This window comes from Nomascus leucogenys, chromosome 13, assembly GCF_006542625.1.
Source record: "Nomascus leucogenys isolate Asia chromosome 13, Asia_NLE_v1, whole genome shotgun sequence".
Taxonomy (NCBI): domain Eukaryota; kingdom Metazoa; phylum Chordata; class Mammalia; order Primates; family Hylobatidae; genus Nomascus; species Nomascus leucogenys.
The window spans coordinates 87,504,356-87,529,539 of record NC_044393.1 but is presented as its reverse complement, the minus strand read 5'-3'; the positions used below and the strand labels follow the sequence as shown (position 1 = coordinate 87,529,539).

Genomic DNA, 25,184 nt, shown 5'->3' with positions numbered 1-25,184 from the left:
GGAAAAAGAGGGAGGGAGAAAGAAAATATAATAAAAATGCCTAAAAGGAGTAGTCAAATAACCCACTTTTGTAAAAATCCTAACAGAGGATACCCATTAACACAGAAATAATAATGTTTTCATTATTACACTCTAGTTTTCCAGTGTGGGGATAAAACTGGAAAATGTTTATGTCATAATGTTAAATAAAAAAATCAGAATATGAATAAATATGGTTAAATAGTAAACCTCAGTTATCTTACTAATAATTAAAGGCAAAATCCAAACATTTCAGGAATAATCTTACCTCCAGAGATAATTACTATTAATAACCTGGCGTGCACTCCTCTGGTTGTTTTTCTAAGTATGGAAGTACATATGGTGCAGTGTAGTGTTACATTTTATAAAACAATAAATGGTAGTACCTATATTGTCTTTTAAAGATGTTTTTTTCTCACTTAACTCTACCTTAGATGCCTTTCTGTATTAGTATATATGTCCATGTCATTCTTATTTATTAACTGTATAGTATTTCACGATATACCACTATACCACCTGCTAAGGATATTTGTAAGTTTAATGCTGACATAAACATATGAAAATTATAAATCATTTAAATGTTTCCATAAGGTAAATTCCTCGTGGTAGAATTGTTAAGTCAAAGGGTAATTCATACAGAAAAAAGCTAAATAATTGTGCCAATTTGTACTCCAACCAATGTAGAGTGGCTATTAACCGTATTAACAGGGGAACTCTCAAAATTTTTCATCTTTGACAATTTAATAAATGCAAGAGAAAGTAAGAGAAAGAGAGAAGACACATACTTTACTTAGAATGCATTTCTTTAATAACTGAAATGAAACAACGTTCAGTAATCAGCCATTTGCATTTCTTTTTTTTTTTATAATGCACAAATCAGTCCCCAACAATAAAGAATTATCTAGCACAAAATGTCAATAGTGTCAAAATTGACAAACCAGTATGCTGGCCTATACCAGGCGTGGTGGCTCACATCTGTAATCCCAGCACTTTGGGAGCCCAAGGCGGGTGGCTCACTTGAGATCAGACCAGCCTGGCCAACATGCTGAAACTCCGTCTCTACTAAAAATACAAAAATTAGCCAGGCATGGTTGTACAGGGATTACATAATCCCAGCCACTTGAAAGGCTGAAGCAGGAGAATCGCTTGAACCCAGGAGGTGGCGCATGCAGTGAGCCGAGATCGCACCACTGCACTCCAGTCTGGGTCATGGAGTGAGATTCTGTCTAAAAAAACAAAACAAACAAACAAAAAAATACACAAAAAAACCCTAAGGTAACCTGAGAGGAATTACAGATAAAATTAATGAACTAAAAAATATAAAATTGATAATTAGATAAATACAAGAAATATTTCTGAAGATACAAATATATAAACATGTAGAATTCAGAATGAAAATAACCAGATAGAGAAAAATCGGCAATATATCACAAGAATATTAAAAGCACAACACATCAAGATGAAATATGGAATTAACTCCAGCAATGCAAAGATGGTTCATTCTTTTTTTTTTTTTTTGAGACAGGATCTCACGCTGTCGCGCAGGTGGAGTGTAATGGCAATGATCACAGGTCACTGCAGCCTCAAGCTCCCTGGTTCAAGTGGTCCTCCCACCATCTCACCTCCCAGGTTGTTGGGATTACAGGCATGTAACTATCACACCCAGCTAATTTTTTTTTGTAGATAGGGTTTCACCATGTTGCCAAGGCTGGTCTAGAACTCCTGGGCTCAGGCAATCGTCCCACTTCGGCCTCCCAAAGTGCTGGGATTACACCAAGTCTTTCACTAGTCTCAAAAAAAAAAAAAAAAAAAAAAAGTTTTGCTACATTTTGATACATGCTATTACATGGATGAATCCTTAAAATATTATGCTAAGTAAAATAAGTTAGATATCAAAAAACAAATACCATGTGATTCCACTTGTGTGAAGGATTTAGAATCAGCAAATTTATAGAGACAGAAAATAAAGGCTGGGTGCAGTGGTTCGCGCTTGTAATCCCAGCAGTTTGGGAGGCCAAGGCTGGCGGATCACTTGAGGTCAGGAGTTCGAGGCCAGCCTGGCCAACATGGTAAAACCCCGGGTCTACTAGAAATACAAAATTCAGCCATGCATGGTGGCGCACACCTGTAATCCCAGTTACAGGCAGGAGAATAGCATGAACCCAGGTGGCAGAGGTTGCAGTGAGCTGAGATCGTGCCACTGCACTACAGCTAGCCTGAGTGACAAAGCAAGACTCAGTCTCAACAAAAAGAAAACAGGTTAGAAGTTACTGGGAGCCAGGGGAAGAAAACTGGAGTTGTTGTTGTTATTATTATTATTATTATTATTATTATTATTATTATTATTATTTTGAGACGGAGTCTTGCTCTGTTGCCCAGGCTGGAGTGCAGTGGCGCAATCTCGGCTCACTGCAAGCTCTGCCTCCCGGGTTGACGCCATTCTCCTGCCTCCGCCTCCTGAGTAGCTGGGACTACAGGCGCCCACCACCACGCCTGGCTAATTTTTTTGTATGTTTTTAGTAGAGACGGGGTTTCAATGTGTTAGCCAGGATGGTCTCGATCTCCTGATCTCATGATCCACCTGCCTCAGCCTCCCAAAGTGCTAGCATTAGAGCGTGAGCCACCGCGCCCAGCCAGAAAATTGAAGTTATTACTTAAAGGGTACAAAGATGATGATTGGGGTGATAAAAAAGTTTTGAAAATAGTAGTGATGGTTGCACAATGTGTAAATGTAATACATACCACTGAATTGTACATTTAATAGTTAAAATGACAAATTTTATGTTGCATGTATTTTACCAAAATAAAAAACATATGAGTGAAGTGTACAATAAAAACAAGACAATAATAATTACATAAAACTAGAAATAATAATTACATAAAAAAGCCTCTGGCTATCCACATATCAGACAAATATCATGATACAGGTTTACAACAAGAATATCAAAAGGAAAAGAGTTATAAAATATTTAAGCCCACTCTTTGTTACCTTAGAGATATAAGAAAAATAAGAAAAAGCAATTTTTTTCTCCATTTATTCTATATTCACACCAATTGAAGACATTTATAGAAGCAGGAGGACAGGCAGTATGAATGTAAAACAGGGTTCTATATCTATTTGTACTTTCCAACATTTGTAAGTACTTAAATCTCGATAATACAAACCTCTTTTACTTAAAAGAGTGTTATTTAATACTTATCAAAACAATGTGTCAAAACAAGTCAATACAGGAAGGAAGAAAAGACGGGGAAAGACAGAAGGAAAAAAATGAACTCATTTATTACCTGGAGATACTTCCTCTTTCTGTCTGACAGTGTGGTCTTTTGTGAACTTTACCCTCTGATGAGCTCTGATACATGTCTTGCAGAGCCATTCAACACACTCTACACAAAACCCATTAGCTTCTGCGTTGTCCTCACAGCTTGTACACACCTGACAATAAAAGAACCATGGCACGTGAATTTTTGAGAAAATGAAAAGGTGGTCCTATCACAAGCTATACATACATGATACACCAATCATACCGGGCTAAATCAGTTAGCCTAATGGTGTTGGGAAATTTTAAACTGACCTTGTGTGTTACATTATACACATAAGAAATGAAAATACTGTGAAGAGACAAGAATATAAGTACATTTTCTCCTTAATTTAGCATCCCAAATATTTCAACTAGGTATTTCCCAAACATTATGCTAGGTGTGAGAACAGAACAGTCGGGAAAAGCAAACTAGGTCGCTGCCCTTATGATAACTACAGTCTTGTAGATAGTGCAGGTTCAAATCCCAGTTCCCTCACTTACTAGCTCAGTGGTCTTGGGCAGGTTACATAGAGTACTCATCTTTAATATGAGGGTAATAATACAGATATTACTGAGTAGTTGTGAAGATTAAATGTGAGGCAGATGTACATTATTAGAATAAGCACATCAATATGTAACTACAAACTGAGAATTACCATAAAGGAAATCTATGGAAAGTTGTAAGAGCATATGATGAAGAAATGGATCTCATTTTAGTCGGGTTGGAAGGCTGGGGAAAGCATGAGGAGGGATTACCCAGTGAAGGCTTTTACTTCTAGAAAGAGAGAACAGCATGTACAAAAAGTCCTAAGCAAGAAGAGCAGGCAGGTTCAAAGAACTGAACGAAGGTAAGTATGACTGAAGTGGTGCAATTGAGGGGAAGACTGGTAAGAGAAGCTAGGACATGAGACAGGGGCCAGATTAAGCAGAGTCACAAGGCAATTTTGGTGTTTGTCCAAATAAGTCTATTAAAAGCTTTTTAATAAAGTGACACGGCCAGATTTGCATTTTTATGTCACAATGGCTACAATGTAGAGAACAAATGAGAAAAGGAGCAAGTGTTTCTGTATAATGACAAGCTAGGAGGGTTTTTCAGTGGCTTTGGTGAGGGTTGCTGGAAGTGGAATGTGGAGATGAGAACAGGTTTGACAGTAAAATTTTTTTCCACTTCACTCAGCAATTGACACTAACCAAATTCCAAATACCTGATATGTCCATAAACCAAAATCTACCTTTTATCTGCTCTTATCATCTTCAATCTTTCTAACATCACTTGATATCAGTGACTCCTGCTTCCTAGAAATCATGTGAATTCCTTAATAGTTACCAATCCTCCTATCTCATCTGATTGTCACTGTGGACCCCACCCTTCCTCCTCTAATTCTGTAGTTGATTATAGGGATTGATCGCATCTACTTCCTTAGCCTCACACAGCATCTCTAAAAGGATGTAATCTGAAATTTAATCTCCACAGTAAGCTATAAAAAGAAATAAGTAATTTCTATTTACACTGCTCAGGAGAGATTGCTAGTACATAAAGTAAAATAAAACAGGAAAAGTGTGTGTGTAATGCTACTGCTTATTCAAGAAAGATGGTAATATGGTTTGGATCTGTGTGCCTGCCCAAATCTCATGCCGAACTGTAATCCCCAATGTTGGAGGTGGGGCCTGCTGGGAGGTAGGCGGATCATGGGGCTGATTTCCCCCTTGGTGCTGTTCTCATGATAGTGACTGAGTTCTCACGAGATCTAGTTGTTTAAGTGTGTGGCGCCTCCCCCCTCTCTTTTTTTGCTCCTGCTCCAGCCATGTGGACGAGCCTGCTCTCTTCACCTTCTGCCATGATTGTAAGCTGGGCAGATGCCAGCATCATGCTTCCTGTACAGCCTGAAGAACCATGGGCCAATTAAACCTCTTTTAAGTTACCCAGTCTCAGATATTTCTTTATAGCAATGTAAGACCAGACTGATACAGAAAATTGGTACTGAGGAGTGGGGCACTGCTATAAAGATACCTTAAAATGTGGAAGCAGCGTTGGAACTCGGTAATGGGCAGAATTTCAAACAGTTTGGAGGGCATAGAAGAAGGCAGGAAGGTGAGAAAAATTTTGGAACTTCCTAGAGATTTGTTAAATTGTTGGAACCAAAATGCTGATAGTAATATGACAATGAAGTCCAGGCTGAGGAGGTCACAGATGGAAATAAACTTATTGGGAAATGGAGCAAAGGTCACTTTTGTTACACCTTGGCAAACAGCTTGGTTGGACTGTGCCCCTGCTTTAGGGATCTGTGGAACTCTGAATTTGAGTGATTATTTAGAGTATCTCGTGGATGAAATTTCTAAGCAGCAATGTTCAAGTGATCTGGCTGCTTCTAACAACCTATGCTCATATGTATGAGCAAATAAGTGACCTGAAGTTGGAACTTAGATATTTCAAAGGGAAGCAGAGAATAAAAGTTTGGAAAGTTTGCAGCCTGGCACCATGTGGTAGAAAAGAAAAGCCCATTTTCAAGGGAGGAATTCAAGCAGGCTGCAGAAACTGGGGGTAGGGGGAAGGCCTTGAAGGCATTTCAGAGACATTCTGAGCAGCCACTCTTGTCACAGGCCCAGAGGCCTAGAAGGACTGAATGGTTTTACAGGCCAGGCCAGGCTCAGGGGCTCACTCCCCTGAGAAGCCTCAGGACACTGCTCCCTGTGTCCCAGCCTCTCCAGTTCCAGCCATGGCTCAAAGAGGTCCAGATATAGCTCAGGCCGCTGCTTCACAGGGTGCAAGGCATAAGCCTTGGCAGCTTCCACATGCTGTTAAGCCTGCAGGTACACAGAATGCAAGAGGTGAGATTTGGGAGCCTCTCTCTGCCTAGATTTCAGAAGACTTATAGAAAGGCCTGAATGTCCAAGCAGAAGCCTGCTGCAGGGGCAGAGCCTTCACAGAGAACCTCTACTCGGGCAGTACAGAGGAGAAATGTGGGGCTGGAGCACCCAAAGTCCCCACTGGGGCCCTCCCAAGTGAGCTGTGAGAAGAGTGCCACTGCCCTCTAGAACCCAGGATGGTAGATCCACCAGCAGCTTGCACCTTTAGTCTGGAAAAGTCAGACACTCAATGTCAACCCATGAGAGCAGCCTATGAGAGCAGCTGTGGGGGCTGAACCCTGCAAAGCCACAGGGGTAGGTACAGCTGCCCAAGGCTTTGGGAGCCCACCCCTAGTACCAGTGTGTCCTCGATGAGAGATGTGAAGTCAAAGGGGATTATTTTGGAGCTTTAAGATTTAATGACTGCGCTGCTGGGTTTTGGACTTGCACAAGGCCTGCAGCCCCTTTCTTTTGGCCGATTTCTCCATTTTGGAATGGGAGTATTTACCCAATGCCTGTACCTACACTGTATCTTGGAAGTAACATGTTTTTGACTTTACAGGCTCATAGGGAGAAAAGACTTGCCTTGTCCTTCTCATCTCAAATATGAGACTTAGGACTTTTTGAGAGTTAATGCTGAAATGGTTAAGACTCTGGGGGACTGTTGGGAGGCATGATTGTGTTTTGAAATGTGAGAAGGACATTACATTTGGGAGGGGCTGGGGTGGAATGATATGGTTTGAATCTGTGTCCCTGACCAAATTTCATGTAGAATTGTAATCCCCAATGTTGGAGGTGGGACCTGATGGGAGGTGACTGGATCGTGGGGGTGGATATCCTCCTTGGTGCTGTTCTCATGGTATTGAGTTCACATGGAGATGTGTTCATTTACAAGTGTGTGGCATGGCCAGGCGTGGTGGCTCACACATGTAATCCCAGCACTTTGGGAGGCTGAGGTGGGCAGATTACCTGAGGTCAGGAGTTCGAGACCAGTTTGGCTAACACGGTGAAACCCCACTTCTACTAAAAATACAAAAAATTAGCTGGGCATGGTGGTGCACACCTGTAATCCCAGCTACTCGGGAGCCTGAGGCAGGAGAATCGCTTGAACCTGTGAGGCAGAGGTTGCAGTGAGCTGAGACTAGCCATTGCACTGGTGCTTGGGCAACAAGAGTAAAACTCCATGTCAAAAAAAAGAAAGAAAGAAAGAAAGAAAGAAAGAAAGAAAGAAAGAAAGAAAGAAAGAAAGAAAGAAAGAAGGGAGGGAGGGGAGGGAGGGGAGGGAGGGAGGGAGGGAGGGAGGGAGGGAGGGGAGGGAGGGAGGGAGGGAAGAAAGAAAGAAAGAAAGAAAGAAAGAAAAAAAAAAAAAAAGCGTGTGGCACCTCCCACCCTCTTTTGGCTCCTGCTCCGGCCACACGTAAGACAAGCCTGCTGCCCTTCACCTTCCACCATGATTGTAAGTTTCCTGAGGCCTCCCCAGAAGCTGAGCAGATGCCAGCAACAGGCTTCCTGTACAGCCAGTGAAACCGTGAGCCAATTAAACCACTTTTCTTTATAAATTACCCAGTCTCAGGTATTTCTTTATAGCAATGCAAAAACAGAGTGATACAGATGGGATGGAGTGGGATGATTTATTTTTAAATTTGTACATTAATATAATATTTAAAAAGGAAGGATAATCCATAAAGGACATTAAATAGTTACCTATAAGGCTGGGAAGAAATAAGGTAGATGGGTAGACAAGACAGGGATAGAAGTTTACCGATTTTATTTTCAAACAACATGAATGTTTTACATGTAGTTATATAATATTTTAAAAATTTAAATTCCTAAATGTCAAAAGCAAAATTTAATAAATGAACCTGCCTAATCAAGTGGGTGACTGAACTGCACAGAGAAGATTTATTTATTTCAGGTAACTTTAAAACATGATTTGATTGGCTGGGCACAGTGGCTCACATCTGTAATCCTAGCACTTTGGGAGGCCAAGGCAGGTGGAATGCCTGAGCTCAGGAGTTCGAGACCAGCCTGGGCAACATGGTGAAACTCCGTCTCTACTAAAATAATATAAAAAATTAGCCAGATGTGGCGGTGTGCGCCTGTAGTCCCAGCTACTCTGGAGGCTGAGGCAGAAGAATTGCTTGAACCTGAGAGGTGGAGGTTGCAGTGAGCCAAGATCGCACCACTGCATTCCAGCCTGGGCAACAGAGTGAGACTCCTTCTCTTTAAAAAAAAAAAAAAAACCAACATGATTTGATTGAATATCTCCAGTGCACACATATAACTGCTGTCTTTCTTGCTTTCTGTTTTGATACAAACATTCTACAACTTCTATTTTCAGCTCCAACTCCACTCTACTATAAACTCTCATTCTGCAAGCAACATTTATGCTTTACAAGCTGGTTTCACATTCGAGTCTAACAACGGGTAGTGCTGGAGGGAGAACGCGATGTCAGAAGAAGGCACTTGATTCTCATAGTCGGCTTCCTCTTTTCTTCCTATCTGCATGTAACTTCTGTGAGCATCACACTAGTGATGCTGCTTCATCCCAGGTGCAGCAGTTCCTTCCTACAATGGAGCTAGGTCTAGTTTGCAGTTTTCCAATATTTGTAGAACCAGCTTTACTGTAATCCACTTCAGAGATGCCAGCACCACTACTTCTGCTCGTCAGAAGTCTGAGTCCCAAGCCAAACACCCAGACCCCATCACCAGCCAAGACGCACTTCCTTCTCAGGTGTTTAAGTTCCATAAGGCCCTTCCTCTGAGCTTTTAATAATTCCATCCTTTTGCATTTGTTCCCTCAGCTGTTTCTCGAAGTTGCTACCTCTGTGATACTTTAAGAATTGTATTTGTATCTTTTCAGAAAATCTTGTATCTAGTCTATAATTCTTTTTTTCTTTTCTTTTTCCTTTTTTTTTGAGACAGAGTTTCACTCTGTCATCCAGGCTGGAGTGCTGTGGTGCAATCTTGGCTCACTACAACGCCCGCCTCTGGGTTCAAGCAATTTTCCTGCCTCACCCTCCCAAGTAGCTGGGATTACAGGCAGGTGCCACCACGCCTGGCTAATTTTTTTGTATTTTTAGTAGAGACAGGCTTTCACCATATTGGTCAGGCTGGTCTCGAACTCCTAATCTTGTGATCCGCCTATCTCAGCCTCACGAAGTATTGGGATTACAGGCATAAGCCACCATGTCCGGCCTTATAATTCTTAATTTTAAGAATTAAAATGATTCCTAATTGCACCAAGACTGTATTATATATTACACATATAAATTATTTATATAATATATATTACATATATATTATACATATATAAACTTTTTTTCCTGGAGAAAACAAATTACATCAATGCAATTAAGAACCAACATTCCGGCTGGGTGCAGTGGCTCACGCCTGTAACCCCAGCACTTCGGGAGGCTGAGGAGGGTGGATAACTTGATGTTAGGAGTTTGAGACCAGCCTGGCCAACATGGTGAAACCCCACTCTGCTAAAAATACAAAAATTAGCAGGGCATGGTGGTGAGCACCTGTAATCCCAGCTACTAGGGAGGCTGAGGTAGGAGAATAGCTTGAACCCAGGAGGCGGAGGTTGCAGTGAGCTGAGATCACGCTACTGCACTCCAGCCTGGGTGACAGAGTGAGATTCTGTCTCAAAAACAAACAAACAAAAAGTCAATATAGGCTGGGGGCGCGGTGGCTCACGCCTGTAATCCCAGCACTTTGGGAGGCTGAGGCAGGTGGATCATCTGAGGTCGGCAGTTCAAGATCAGCCTGACCAACGTGGAGAAACCCCATCTCTACTAAAAATAAAAAATTAGCCGGGTGTGGTGGCGCATGCCTGTAATCCCAGCTACTCGAGAGACGGAGGCAGGAGAATCGCTTGAACCCAGGAGGCGGAGGTTGCGATGAACCGAGATCATGCCATTGCACTCCAGCTTGGACAACAAGAGTGAAACTCCAACTCAAAAAAAAAAAAAAAAGTCAATATATACTTATACTTTCTTTTATAAATAAAGTCTCTGCCAGGCATGGTGACTCATGCCTGTAATCCCAGTGCTTTGGGAGGCAGAGGCGGGCAGATCACAAGGTCAGGAGTTTGAGACCAGCCTGGCCAACATGGTGAAACCCCGTCTCTACTAAAAATACAAAAAATTAGCTGGGTGTAGTGGCACAAGCCTGTAGTCCCAGCTACTCGAGAGGCTGAGGCAAGAAAATCGCTTGAACCTGGGAGGAGGAGGTTGCAGTGGGCTGAGATCACGCCACTGCACTCCAGCCTGGGCAACAGAGCGAGACTCCATCTCTAAATAAATAAATAAAGTCTCTGTTAGATCATTCCCTGAAAGGCCTAGATAGGTGACCAACTCAATGATGATGAGCACCCATCGTACCATACTGTGGTCTCCAAATATTATTTCCCATGAAAAGGAATCAAGGCACCTACGAGAAATGGCTGCTTCAAGGTCTAGAACAGAAAAAACAGCAAGGGAGATAGCAATGACTACTGCAGACTGAAACAGAGGGGCACACACACACACACACACACACAAACACACGCACACACACACACACACACACTCCTATTAGTCACCTCTGAAGAATCCTAAGAAATTAACTTACTGGGCCAGGCGCGGTGGCTCACGCTTGTAATCCCAGCACTTTGGGAGGCCGAGGCGGGCGGATCACGAGGTCAGGAGATTGAGACCACAGTGAAACCCCATCTCTACTAAAAATACAAAAAAATTAGCTGGGCATGGTGGCGGGCGCCTGTAGTCCCAGCTACTCGGAGAGGCTGAGGCAGGAGAATGGCGTGAACCTGGGAGGCGCAGCTTGCAGTGAGCTGAGATCGCGTCACTGCACTCCAGCCTGGGCGACAGAGCGAGACTCCGTCTCAAAAAAAAAAGAAAAAGAAATTAATTTACTGCTCTAAAAATTGGCAACTAAAGGGAAGGAATCAAAATTGAACTGACCTTTCCTGGATGAACTATAGCTCAGGGTAATCAAAGAATGATGAAGGAAGCTTTCTCTTTCTATTCCACTTAAGAAATAAAGAGGAATAATAGAATAAAAATGTCACTATTTTTCAAAGCCCTAATGAAATACAGGATCTTGGCAGTGATCATTAATGGCCATTAACATCAGAAAAAAAGAAGGACAACCAGACACCATATGCTTCCTGATGAGCATACACATGGACATACGGATCAAAGTAGTCTTATCCTTCTCCCACAATGGAACCAGAACCTAAACAAGCCACTACATTTTTATTCACAGTTTCACAAGATATATAATCAGCACGTTAAATGACTTCATGGAAATTATCAGCAAAATTCAGAATAAAGCTAACTCTATTGAATATGCCACTCAGTTTATGCAACAAAAACGTTAAATAGGAAGAAAAGGAAATCAAGAGAAGCAAAGGGGTAACTTGAGATTAATCAGGTTTGAGACAAATCAACCAAATGTAATGTGTAGGCCTTGTTGGATCCTTATAGAAACAAACCATTGTTTAAAAAAACTTATAATAATCAGATCCATTTGATTACTGCTTAGATATTTGATAATAATGAGAGATCATTTAAAAAAAATTTTTTTTTTTTTTTAGATAGGGTCTCACTGTGTCACCCAGGCTGGGGTGCAGTGGCATGATTATGGCTCACTGCAGCCTCCATCTCCTTGAGCTCAGGTGATCCTTCAACCTCAGTCTCCCAACTAGCTGGGACTACAGGTGCACACCACCACACCCAGCTTGCTTGCTTTTCTTTCTTGTTCATTCATTCATTCATTCACTCATTCATTCATTCATTCGCTCAGACAGGGTTTCACCATGTTGCCCAGGCTGGTCCTTTTATTTTTACATAGAAATTCATATGGTAGTTATGTTTACAGAAAAAATATTTTATTGAAGTACATATCAAAATATTTACAGATGAGGCCGGGCACAGTGGCTTATGCCTGTAATCCCAGCACTTTGGGAGGCTGAGGTGGGTGGATCACCTGAGGTCAGGAGCTTGCAACCAGTCTGGCGAACATGGTGAAACCCTGTCTCTACTAAAAATACAAAAATTAGCCAGGCGTGGTGGTGGGCACCTGTAATCCCAGCTACTTGGGAGATGAGGTTGCAGTGGGCCAAGACCTCGCCATCGCACTCCAGCCTGGGCAACAAGAGCAAAACTCCATCTCAAAAAAAAAAAAAAATTACAGATGAAATCATACAAATTAGGCTGGAATTAACATCAATGTAATCTAGTGGTTGGGGGTGTAGTATCAGAGTATGCACAAAACAAGAGTTGATGGCTATTGATCTACGTGATGGGTCCATGGGCGTTTGTTATGTCAACTGCTTCTTTAGCAATGCTTGAAATTATCTACAACAAAAAGTTTTTAAAATTTTTCAAAATCTCCAGCTATGAACTCTTTATAGAGCACCACTCTAACCATGGATGACACCTCTACTTTACAGTCTCACAGGCAATGCAAACTCAATCCCATTCAAAACCAATTTATTATCTCTACCTAACTCCCACCCTCTTTATCATGATCTCTGTGAAAGGCACCATCCAGGCAGAAAACATCTCTCACCTTCCACACCCAGTCAGGCATATCAAGTTCTCTCTGAGTGGTAACTTCCTTTCCTTATTGTTACCATGCTAATTCAGCTCCCACTACCTCTTGCTAAGTACTGCCTGGTTCCAATTCATCCCCCATATGACCTCTCCAGTCTCCATCCTCACCAAATGCCCCCAGCAGCACCCTATGCTCATACCACATTTCCTGCCTCAACCCATGCATGCCCAGTATCAATCTTTAGGATGTCTAAATGTTGGACTGCATCTCTAGTTTAACTTCTTCCTACTATGTTTCTGTGACAGAAGCAGACTAAATAAACATAAACATACTGAAAACTAATTGATCACATGGAGGTATAAAGCAGCCTCTTAAACTTGTCCTTTGGATTAGAATCCCTTTAACTCTCATGTCCTATTATCATCATTTTATGTCATACGAATATCCTATCTGATTGACATTTATTTATGCTACTTTACATTTGAGGATTACTTATGCTACCGTATTTTTTAGTTTTCTGGATTGAGCATGCACATGTACTACTATGAGTATGACATTATAATGAGTATCCAGGATAGCTATAATCACATGTAAAGCAAAGTGACATGACGCAATGGAAGACGGACACAAAATCATTTGTATTTAGAAGAGAACTTTCAGAGGACTTAAGTGCTCAACACTGTAGCCTACATAAATAATTATGTTTCTTTCTTTAAGGGTGCTTTCACAATTAAACAATTAGAAAGTTTATCTCCCACAGCAAGCCTGTCTGTTTTGGCCTTTGATAAGGTTCACATCAGGAAGAATTGTGGATACTTTCCAAACTACAAAAACAGGTATTTTAGTCAGTGGTAGTTATGTTCATTTGAAGTGAACCTTAAATTCCTGTAGTTCTACCAAGGACAAAAAACTAAAAATTCAACAAAAAGTACAGAAATTAACCATGTGATTACTAAAGAGTCCTGAAAAACATAGCTAATAATTGCTTTTCCCTAACCAGATTCAGTTCTTTCCCAGATCTTCTGTTCCAAGTTAAGGGAACTGCTTAAAGGAATCATCAATGAATCAAGATCCAAAAGGAGACAAATACACTATACTTACCACAAGCTGTAGAATTAATCTCAACATGGCTAACCCCCACGGAGTACTACAGATTATGCATGATAGATTTGACATCTATATTTAAGAACCCAACAGAGATGTGGGTTTTAGAAATTAGAAAGAAAAGAAAAACACCATTAGATCTCTAAATCCAACACCTTGGACAATGCTACCAAATGAGGCTTCAGTTAGCTGGGCATGGTGGCATAAACCTGTAGTCCCAGTGACTCAGGAGGCTACAGTGGGAGAATCACTTGAGCCCAGGAGTTGGAGACTGCAGTGAGCTATGACTACATCACTGAACTCCAGACTGGGCGACAGAATGAGACCCTGTCTCAACACCAACAACAACAACAAAAACAACAACCCCCCAAAAACAAATGAAGCTTTCAAAGTAACACCATGTAGAAAAGGTTTTCTTAAAAATGTAAAAACCTTACTGATCAAAGACATGGTGTCTTTCATATGTATCATTATAGAGCTTATCATTAAAATAGAAAAAAAGTGAAAAACTGAGCTTGAAATAAAAATCTCATTGTCAATACACAGTAAAAGTACAAAGAAATGAAATAACGTCAAATATAGAATAATGGTTTCTCTGGAGGAGACTGGAATGTGGGTATGCAATCAAGAGCTTCTGGACTGTCACTGTTTCACTGTTTTATTTCTTAAGGTGAATAAATCATTATTCTTTATATTCCTTTTAAAATGTTATATAATTTTATAGATCAATTATCTAATGTTTGGCTCCTTTTATTTTAGAGATCTCCAGCATTTTAGGTTGCCTCATCAATAGTTAGCAAAAGAGGCCAGGCACGGTGGCTCACGCCTATAATCCCAACACTCTGAGAGGCCGAGGCGGGTGGATTACTCGAGGTCAGGAATTCGAGACCAGCCTGGCCAACATGGTGAAATGCCATGTCTACTAGAAATACAAAAATTAGCTGGGCATAGTGGTGCATGCCTGTAATCCCAGCTACTCATGAGGCTGAGATGAGAGAAGCACTCAAACCCAGGAGGAGGAGGTGGAAGTGAGCCAAGATTGCACCACTGTACTCCAGCCTGGGCAACAGCGCGAGACCCCATCTCAATTAAAAAAAAAAAAAAAAAGAGGCTGGGGGCGGTGGCTCACGCCTGTAATCCCAGCACTTTGGGAGGCTGAGGCGGGCGGATCAAGAGGTCAGGAGATCTAGACCGTCCTGGCTAACATGGTGAAACCCCGTCTCTCCTAAAAATACAAGAAATTAGCCGGGCATGGTGACACCTGCCTGTAGTCCCAGCTACTCGGGAGGCTGAGGCAGGAGAATGGTGTGAACCTGGGGGGCGGAGCTTGCAGTGAACGGAGATAGTGCCACTGAACTCCAGCCTGGGCAACAGAGTGAGACTCCATCCCCCCCCCCAAAAAAAAAAGAGCTGGCAAAAGGTTCAAGATGTAATACACTTACCTGATTTGACTTTTCTACTGTACTGCTGGGAACCTCAGTAGTGTCCTTCACAAAAAAGTTATCTATGATGTGTCTCTCTGCACATTCTTGGCTGCAAACTGGGCATCGAATGACTCCAACTGGGAAAAACAAAATTATATTCTAAGTTTTAATACAAATATAGTGAGTACTTAACCAATACATCTCATTCAAACTGTGACTTTGTTCTTTCTCAATGTCCATTCTTTTTAAATTCATACCTGCTGTCACTTAAAAACAATTGTCTATGTAAATATACTAATCTTATCTATACATCACACATGAAATATTAAACGATGCATAAATTCTGCATAATTTTAAATGAAATGCCTCCCTTCCCCCACACCATCATGGGCTAAATGCTTTTACTGTTTAGCAACTTCTCTGGCAGTGGTTTTCCAACAGAAATGTACAGAACCATATGGGAGATTCTCAAAAGAACAAGGAGCTCAGGTTTTCTCTAGACCTGCAAAATTAGGATTTCTGGAAGTAGAACACAGACATGCTCCTTTTGTTTAAAATCTCCACAGAGATTGTGAAATGCCATTTCCTTTTAACAAATGCAAACAGTATTCCTTTGAACAAAAAAGAATGGTCTTTCGTAGTGCTTGGTAAAAACAATAAATAAAAATAACAAGAGTTAAAACTCTAATATAAACGACCAGTTAATGGGTGCAGCACACCAACATGGCACATGTATACATATGTAACAAACCTGCACATTGTGCACATGTACCCTAAAACTTAAATAAAAAAAAAACTCTAATATAAACTTGATGCCATATAATTTAAACTATGGAAGACTGCAATAAGGTTCCCAGATATATTTTTTAATGAAATGCATAAGAACAAATACAAAGTAATCCAAAGGCCAATGTCATTTGTATAAACAAACAACAAACAAACATTTAATGAAAAAAAATTTTTTTTATAATAGCAACAAAAATATATTAAGTTCTTAGAAATAAATTTTAAAAGATTGTGAAGGTCGTTGTGCAGGAAAATATTAAGCTATATTTAAAAATATTTTAAAATATCTAAATCATGAAGAAAGCATGTTCATGATGGTAAAGATACCAATGCTCCCACAAACATATCTACAGATTCAATGCACCTCTAGTAACAATCCCAACAGAAATTTCCATAGAATTTTGACAAACTGAGGGGACACGCCTACCAACTAATAAAACCTACTATAAAGCTATAACAATTAAAATGGTGTGATATTTTTTAAGGCTTACATAAATGTACACTTTATATATATCAGATGTTCACTAGAAATCAGTGGGAAAAGGGATGAACTTTTCATGTTGCTGGAACAACTACTGGGGGTGGAGAATGAAATTAGAACCTACTTTATCTGATCTAAAAAAATAACTATTTTGAGTAGATTAACAACTATAAAACTTTCACAAGAAAATGTAAGAGAATATCTTTGTGACCTTGAAATACAAATTTATTGGAATAAATTTTTAAGCAAGAAAGAAAAAGCAAGAGCTATAAGGGAAAGATTAATATATTCACCTTTGTTACAGTTCTTTGTTACAGAACTACAGCTAGTGAAAACATTACCATGAACAAAATGAGAAGACAAGCCTCAAGCTGGAAGATCTATCTAAACACACAGTACTGGCAAAGAATTAATACTTAAAATCTGGAAAGATGTCACAATGCATTTCAGAGAAGAGAAAGATGGAGTAAACCTAATTTTCATTATGCCTCCAGCTTCACACAGCTAAGAACTCTAGACATTCTATATAAAACATTAAGTGTTACCCCCATTTTACAGATGAGGAAACTGAGTGCTACGACTGGCCCATGGTCACACAACCACTACTGACATGTCATGTGCACACTCTACAATGTAAGTACTTAAATGGAGATATAGCATGGACTTTAAAACTGTACAAGACCTAGATTAGCCCTCTTCATTGATTGCTCTGTAACTCCTAATCAATCTTTTTGAGCCTCTTTTTCATCTTCTATAAAAGAGTAATACATGATAATCATCATGCTAGTTAACCTATTGAGAACTTGCTATGTTCTAGTTATTGTGCTCAATATTCCACTTCCATTAGAACAACTCTGAGGCAGGATTGTTGTAACGATTTTACATGAGTAAATGCACAAAACAGGTCTAGCCTAGGCTGGTACCTGATAAACCTGGGCAGTAAGCCCTGTACTGTCCAGCTAAAATCAGATGACAATAGCTGGCTCTTTCTGAATCAGGTAGATGAGGACCAGCACAATCTCATCTATATTGACTCCCTCAAAGTATGATCTCTAAGGCTACAAATAAATTCTGAGTCATGGATATACCTCTACCTAATAAGGAACAATTAAAACCAAATGTTAGTAAATCCTAAATTTACATCTCTACCAGAATTTCATTCCCAAGCCCCAGATGTATCTTTCTTTCAGTACTAGAAAAACAAAGCACTACATATTACACAGTAAATACAATCATGAGCTGCATGATGGTTTTTTGTTGTTGTTGCTACTGTTTTGTTTTTGAGACAGTCTTGCCCTGTCTCCCAGGCTGGCGTGCAGCAACATGATCTTGGCTCACTGCAACCTCTGCCTCCCTGGTTCAAGTGATTCTCCTGCCTCAGCCTCCCAAGTAGCTGGGACTACAGGCGCGTGCCACCACACCCAGCTAATTTTTTGTATTTTTAGTACAGATGGGTTTTCACCATGTTAGCCAGGATGGTCTTGATCTCCTGACCTTTTGATCTGTCCACCTCAGCCTCCCAAAGTGCTGGGATTACAGGCATGACCCACCACACCTGACCACTGCATAACGTTTTTTTAGCCAACAATGGATCGCATATATGTCAGTGGTATCATAAAATTATAATGAAGCTGAAGGCCGGGTGTGGTGGCTCACACCTGTAATCCTAGAAATTTGGGAAGCCGAGGTGCGCAGATCACTTGAGGTCAGGAGTTCAAGACCAGCTTGGTCAACATGGGGAAACCCCATCTCTACTAAAAATGCAAAAGTTGGCTGGGTGCAGTGGCATGTGCCTGTAGTCCCAGCTACTCAGGAGGCTGAGGCAGGAGAATTGCTTGAACCCCAGGAGGCGGAGGTTGCAATGAGCCGAAATCATGCCACTGCACTCCAGCCTGGGTGACAGAGTGAGACTCCATCTCAAAAATAAATAAATAAATAAAAATAAAATGGAGCTGAAAAATTCCTATCACCTAGTGAAAACTGTGGTAATATTGATAATACTGTGGTGCAATGCATTACTCATGTGTTTAGGGTGATGCTGGTGTAAACAAGCCTACTGAGCTGCCAGTCACATAAAAGTATATAATGTTCTAGGCCCCCTTCATATGCACTCATCACTCACTCCCTGACTCACCCAGAGCAAATTCCAGTCCTGCAAGCACAACCATGATAACTGCTCTATACAGGTGTACCTTTTTTTTTTTTTTTATCTTTTACACTGTATTTTTCTAGGTTTTAGATATGTTTAGATATAAAAATACCATTGTGTTACAGATGAATACTACAGTATTCAGTACAGTAACATGCTGTACAGATTTGTAGCCTAGGAGCAACAGGCTGTACCATATTCTTTTGGTGTGTAGTAGGCTAAGCCATATAGGTTTGTGTAAGTACACCCTATGATATTTATACAACAAAATTGCCAAAACTGCACCACCATGCCTGGATATTTTTTTTTTTTTATGTACAGACTGGGTCTCACTATATTGCCCAGGCTGCTCTCAAACTCCTGGGCTCAAGGGATCCTCCTGCCTTGGCCTCCCAAAGTGCTGGGATTACAGGCATAAGCCATGGTGCCTGGCCTTAATCCTTTTTTTTTTTTTTTTTTTTTTTTGAAACAAGTCCCACTCTGGTTGCCCAAGCTGGAATGCAGCAACATGATCTTGGCTCACTGCAGCCTCCACCTCTCGGGCTCAGGTGATTCTCCCACCTCAGCCTCCTGAATAGCTGGGACTACAGGCCTGTGCCACCACACTCCACTAATATTTTTGTATTTTTAGTAGAGACAGGGTTTCACTATGTTGTCCAGGATAGTCTCAAACTCCTGGCCTCAAGCAATCCACCTGTCTCAGCCTCCCAGAGTGCTGGGATTACAGGCTTATATAATCCACCATACCTGGCCTCTTATTCCTTTTTTCTACAAATGAAATGTTTCAAGCTTTTGGGTTTTGAGATGTGAATATGATTTGTTATCTCCTTTCTGTGAAGTTTTAGTTTCTAAACCTAAGCATAATGCAGGGCTTATGTTTTGACATTATGTGCTAGGAATGGCTTGTACTTCTTTTGACTGCCTAGCTCCACAAAAGAGATGTACGTGGATTTCAAGTCTCTTATTACACACGGTAGATCACAACACAAGTGAGTTAAATGACAGGATCATGATATGGATCACCACCAATCCAGCAACTTTATTCCAACATCCACGACAGACAAGGGAGAGGATATACATAATGCAAAATAGTGTCGTCCTTGGTCCTGTCAATACCACTAATGGTATTGACTCTTACATACATAAATAACAAAAAAAAACAAAAAGCAAGTAAATGCTATCTACAAGAAATCTATTTCAAATATATAGAGAGAGGTTAAAGGAAAAAAAAAAACAGAATGCTAACAGATACACATTCAAATAATAAGCATATGTACAGGGCAGTGCTCCAGGTGGCCTTGAATCAAGCCAGTTCCCTGCCCTGACCCACATCTTTGTGCAACTGGATAACATGCTGGGAATGAAGCATCCTGAGACAAGGAGGAGCTGGTTGGAAGAGCCTCAGTTTCTGTTCCTGTCATTCTCTCAACCCTCAAACAGGATGTCCTCCAATGCTTTAGCCCAGTGAATCATGTTGCTCCTGGGACATAAACCTTCTTTCTTGGGTCCCTTAGCTGTGGTCCACAGACAAGAGACCATCCACTCTGGGCAGCTTTCCCAAACCTTGAGGGACTGATTTGCAATGAATGCTAAGCTTCTCCTGTCCCTTGCTGCCCATCTGTGGGTAATAAAACTGGGCTTCATGTAACTTGTTGTGCTTATAAATGTTTTGACTCACTGGACTCAGGCAAGTAGTAAAAATACAGCCCACGATATAGTGGGCTAAAATGGTAACCAGTACACAGTGAACATCCTTCATAATATGAAACCAGGAGGACTTAATAATAATACTCTCAGACAAAGCAGACTTCAGAACAAGGACTATTTACAAGAGATAAAGTGAGAACATGATAAAGGGGTTAACTCATCAAGACATAATCCTAAATGCATATGCATCTAATTAACAGAGCTTCTGAAAATATAATGTAGAAATTGACACAGCTAAACAAAATTTTAAAAAAAGACAAATCCACATTACATTTGTTGATTTCAACTCTCCCCTCTCAGAAATCAATAGAGCAGTAGACAGAAAAATCAGTAAACATATAGAAGACTTGAACAAAAGAATCAAACCTGATCCAACTGACATTTAAAAAAACAATGTGTGCAGGCCAGGCGTGGTGGCTTACACCTGTAATCCCAGCACTTTGGAAGGCCAAGGCAGGAGGATCACCTGAGGTCAGGAGTTGAAGACCAGCCTGGTCAACATGGTGAAACTCCGTCTCTACTAAAGGTACAAAATTAGCCAAGCATGGTGGCGCATGCCTATAATCCCAGCTACTCGGGAGGAGGAGGTAGAATTGCTTGAACCCAGGAGCAGAGGTTGCAGTGAGCTGAGATCACACCACTGCACTCCAGCCTGGGCAAAACTCCATCTCGGGGAAAAAAAAAAGAAAAAGAAAAAGAAAAAACTGTGAGCAGAAGGCACATTCTTTAAGCATGCATGAGATATTCACCAAGATATAACATATACAGGAAAATAAAACATGTGTAAATAAATTTACAACTAAACCCACACAGGGGGCCAGGCACACTGGCCATGCCTGTAACCCCAGTACTTTGGGAGGCCAAAGTGGGAGGATCACTTGAGCTCAAGAGTTCAAGACCAGCCTGGCCAACATGGTGAAACCCTGTCTCTACTAAAAATACAAAAATTAGCCTGGCGTGATGGCAGGCGCCTGTCATCCCAGCTACTCGGGAGGCTGAGGCAGGAGGATTGCTTGAACCCAGGAGGGAGAGGCTGCAGTAAGCCAAGATCGCACCCCACTGCACTCCAGCCTGGGCGACAGAGCGAGGCTCTGTCTCAAAAAAATAAAATAAAAAATAAAATAAAAAAAATTAGCCAGGAGTGGTGGCATGTGATTGTGGTCCCAGTTACTCAAGTGAGTTGAACGACAGGATCAAGATGCTGAAGTGGGAGGATGGCTTGAGCCTGGAAGGCAGAGGTTGCAGTGAGCTGAGATTGCGCCACTGCACCCCAGCCTAGGTGACAGAGTGAGACCCTGTCTCAAAAAATAAATAAGTAAAAATAAAAATAAAAAAACCACACAGGGTCAGGCTTGGAGGCTCATGCCTGTAATCTCAGCACTTTGGACAGCCGAGGCAGGCGGATCACTTGAGCTCAGAAGTTCAAGACCAGCATGGACAACATGGTGAAACCCCATCTCTACAAATAAAAATAAAAAATTAGCCAGGTATGGTGGCGTGTGCCTGTAGTCTCAGCTACTTGGGAGGCTGAGGTGGGAGGATGGCTTAAGCCCAGGAGGCAGAGGGTTGCAGTGAGCTGAGATTGCACCACTGCACTCCAGCCTGGGTGACAGAGCCAGACCCTGTCTCAAAAACCAACAACAGGCTGGGCGTGGTGATTCACACTTGTAATCATAGCACTTTGGGAGGCCGAGGTGGATGGATCACCTGAGGTCAGGAGTTTGAGACCAGCCTGGCCAACATGGTGAAACCCTGTCTCTACTAAAAATACAAAAATTAGCTGTATGTGGTGGTAGGTGCCTAAATCCTAGCTACTTGGGAGGCTGAGGCAGGGTGATTGAACCCAGGAGGTGGAGGTTGCAGTGAGCCAAGATCAAGCTACTGCCCTCCAGCCTGGGAGACAGAGCGAGACTCTTTCTCAAAAAAAAAAAAAAAAAAAAAAAATTGAAATTGTAATTGAAAATCTTCCCATTAGCCAGGCGCGGTGGCTCACACCTGTAATACTGGCACTTTGGAAGGCCAAGGTGGGAGGACTGCTTGAGCCCAGGATTTCAAGACCAGCCTGGGAAACAAGGTGAAACTCCTTCTCTACAAAAAAGATCCAAACAGAACCAACCAAACAAAAAACCTTCCAACGAAGAAAAGTCTAGACCCAAAGGGCTCCACTGGTGAATTCTATTCAATATTTTAAAAAGATAAGACCATCCCTAAACAAACTCTTTCAGAAAAGAAATAATTCCAACCTTATTTTATGAGGCCAGTATTACCCTGATACTAAAATCGGACAGTCATTACAAGAAAAGAAAATTATAGAACAATCTCTCTCATAAACAAAAAGTAACAAAAAATCATTAACAGAACACTAGAAAATCAAACCCAGAAATACATAAAAACACATATACATCATGATTAAGCAGGGTTTATTCCTGAAATACAAGGTTGGTTGCACGTTCAAATAATGCATTATGTTAACAAAATAAGGGAGAAAAGCCTTATTTGATCATCTCAATATATCTGGGAAAAAAAATCTGAAAAATTTTGGCTGGGCACAGTGGCTCATGCCTGAAATCCCAGTGCTTTGCGAGGCTGAGGCAGGAGGATCACTACAGGCCTGGAGTTCAAGACCAGCCTGGGCCACATATTGAGATCTCATCTCTACTAAAGAAAATACAATTTAAAAAGGGGAAAAAAAATCTGAAAAATTCACCTATCCATAACAAACTTTCAAGAACCTGAGAACAGATGGAAACTTCTTCAACCTGATAAAGACCATCTCTGAAAAACCTACAGCTAATATATATTTAATGATGAAATACAGAATCCTTTCTGCTGTCACTGGGAAGAAGGCAAGGATGTCCACTCTTAGTACTTCTATTCAGAACTGTTTTAGTGACTGCAAAAAGACACAATAAAAAATAAATCCAGATTGGAAAGGAAGAAGTAAAACTATATTCACAGGTGATGTGATTGTATATGCAAAAAATCCTAAAGCATTCCCAAAAAAAGCTACATAAAATAGGGGTAATATTAACCAAAGATATGCAGGACATGTATCATAAAAACCACAAAACGAAGATTAAAGAAGACCTAAATAGAGACATTAAAAACATTATTAGATTGGTAGACTCAATACAGTTGAGATTTTCCATGTCTCCAAACTGATCTAAAGATTCAATGCAATCCCAATTAAAATCCCAGCAGGGGATCTTTTTGTAGTAACTGACAAACTGATCCTAAAATTTAATGAAAATGCAAAAGACAGAGAATAGCGATAACAATTCAAAAATACCAAATTTGGAGGACTTATGCTACTTGATTTCAAGATTTACTATGGATAGAGCTACAGTAATCAGAGTGGTATTCGAGAAAGGAGAGAAATACAAACAATGAAACAGAATAGAGTCCAGAAACAGACATATACATATAGATTACATAACAAGTATTTAATCAGAGTCTCAAAAGGATGGACTGAGAGAAAATAAAATGGGCAAGAATTTTGTACAAGTGAAGTAACAGAGCCTACAAGTTTCCCAAGTCCAATGACTCTCAAGTAGAACAAAAAGAAACTAACATCTAAATATATCACACTAGACCGGACATGGTGGCTCACACCTGTAATCCCAACATTTTGGGAGGCTGAAGCAGGAGGATTGCTTGAGGCCAGGAGTTTGAGACCAGCCTGGGCAAAACAATAAGATCCCATCCCTATAAAAAAAAGATAAAGAAAATAAATATACCATCCTAAAACTGCAGAAATTAAAGACAGAGAAGCCTTAAATACAAAGAAAAAAGGATGAATTAACATGAAAAAAGACAAAAGTAGGACTGTTAGCCTACTTTTGTCAGCTACAATGTAAGTCAGAACAGTAGAAGGCTGTCTTCCAAGTGCAAAAATTGCCTAACCAGAATCCTAAATCCAGCAGAAATATTGTTAAAGACTAAGATGCATTAGTTGAAACAGACTGTCAGAATCAATAATAAAATCCCACTATGTTGCCAATTCAATACATTTTGTAGGTTCACTACTTTTAGAGTTTACTTTTAGTTTAGATATAAACTTATTTTTGAATATGTAAAACATTTACATTGATTCAAAAGTCAAAAACTTATTAAAAAGTATAGCAAATTTCTCTTCCATCTTTATCACTCAATTCCATTTGCCCTACTTCACCTTCCCTATAAATAATCATTTTTATTAAGCCGTGTTTTCTGGTATGCGAGTATTTTTTTTCCTTTTTCCTAGAAGTTCTTTTTGCAAAAAACACTGTACTGCAGCTTTTTGTTGTTGTTGTTTTCACTTAACAATACATCCTGGTGATCACTCCATAACAGTGAATACAGATCTACCTGCATTCTTTTTTTCCCTACATTGTATGTACCTCAACCAGTCTTTTTTATAGCTTATTTCCCATCTTTTGCTATTACAATGATGACTCAATGAATAACTCTGCCTACATGTCACTTCACTAGTGGCAGATGTACCCTTAAAATAAATTCTTAGAAGTGGGTTTGTGGGTCAAAGGATAAAAAAACCTGCAATTTTGTTAGAAACAACCAAATATACTCTTGTTGGAAATGTATAACAATATCCAGTTTCTCAAAGTCTCAAATGGAGTATGTTAACAAACATTTGGATTTTTGCCTGACAGGTGAAAAATAGCTATATTGGTAAAGTTTCAGTTGACACACTCCTTATTGTAAGGTTTAACATCTTTCTTTTTGTTGTTGTTTCATCTTTTTTTCTTTTTTGAAACACAGAAGGGGTGTTGCTATGTTGCCCAGGATGGTTTTGAACTCTTGCCATC

The 25,184-nt window shown here is 40.4% G+C and overlaps 1 protein-coding gene across 4 annotated transcripts in view; it reads right to left on the bottom strand.

Annotated features, from left to right (window-relative positions):
* Positions 1 to 25,184, bottom strand: part of TRIM24 (tripartite motif containing 24) — a 126,030-nt gene that overhangs the window by 66,362 nt on the left and 34,484 nt on the right. For all 4 annotated transcript variants that reach the window (XM_003261395.4, XM_030825813.1, XM_030825814.1 and 1 more), the window contains exons 2-3: positions 15,275 to 15,393; positions 3,304 to 3,451 (exon numbers count right to left, since the gene is read on the bottom strand). In XM_003261395.4, the coding sequence (XP_003261443.1) occupies positions 3,304 to 3,451; positions 15,275 to 15,393 (267 nt within the window). The remainder of the gene's footprint in view (positions 1 to 3,303; positions 3,452 to 15,274; positions 15,394 to 25,184) is intronic.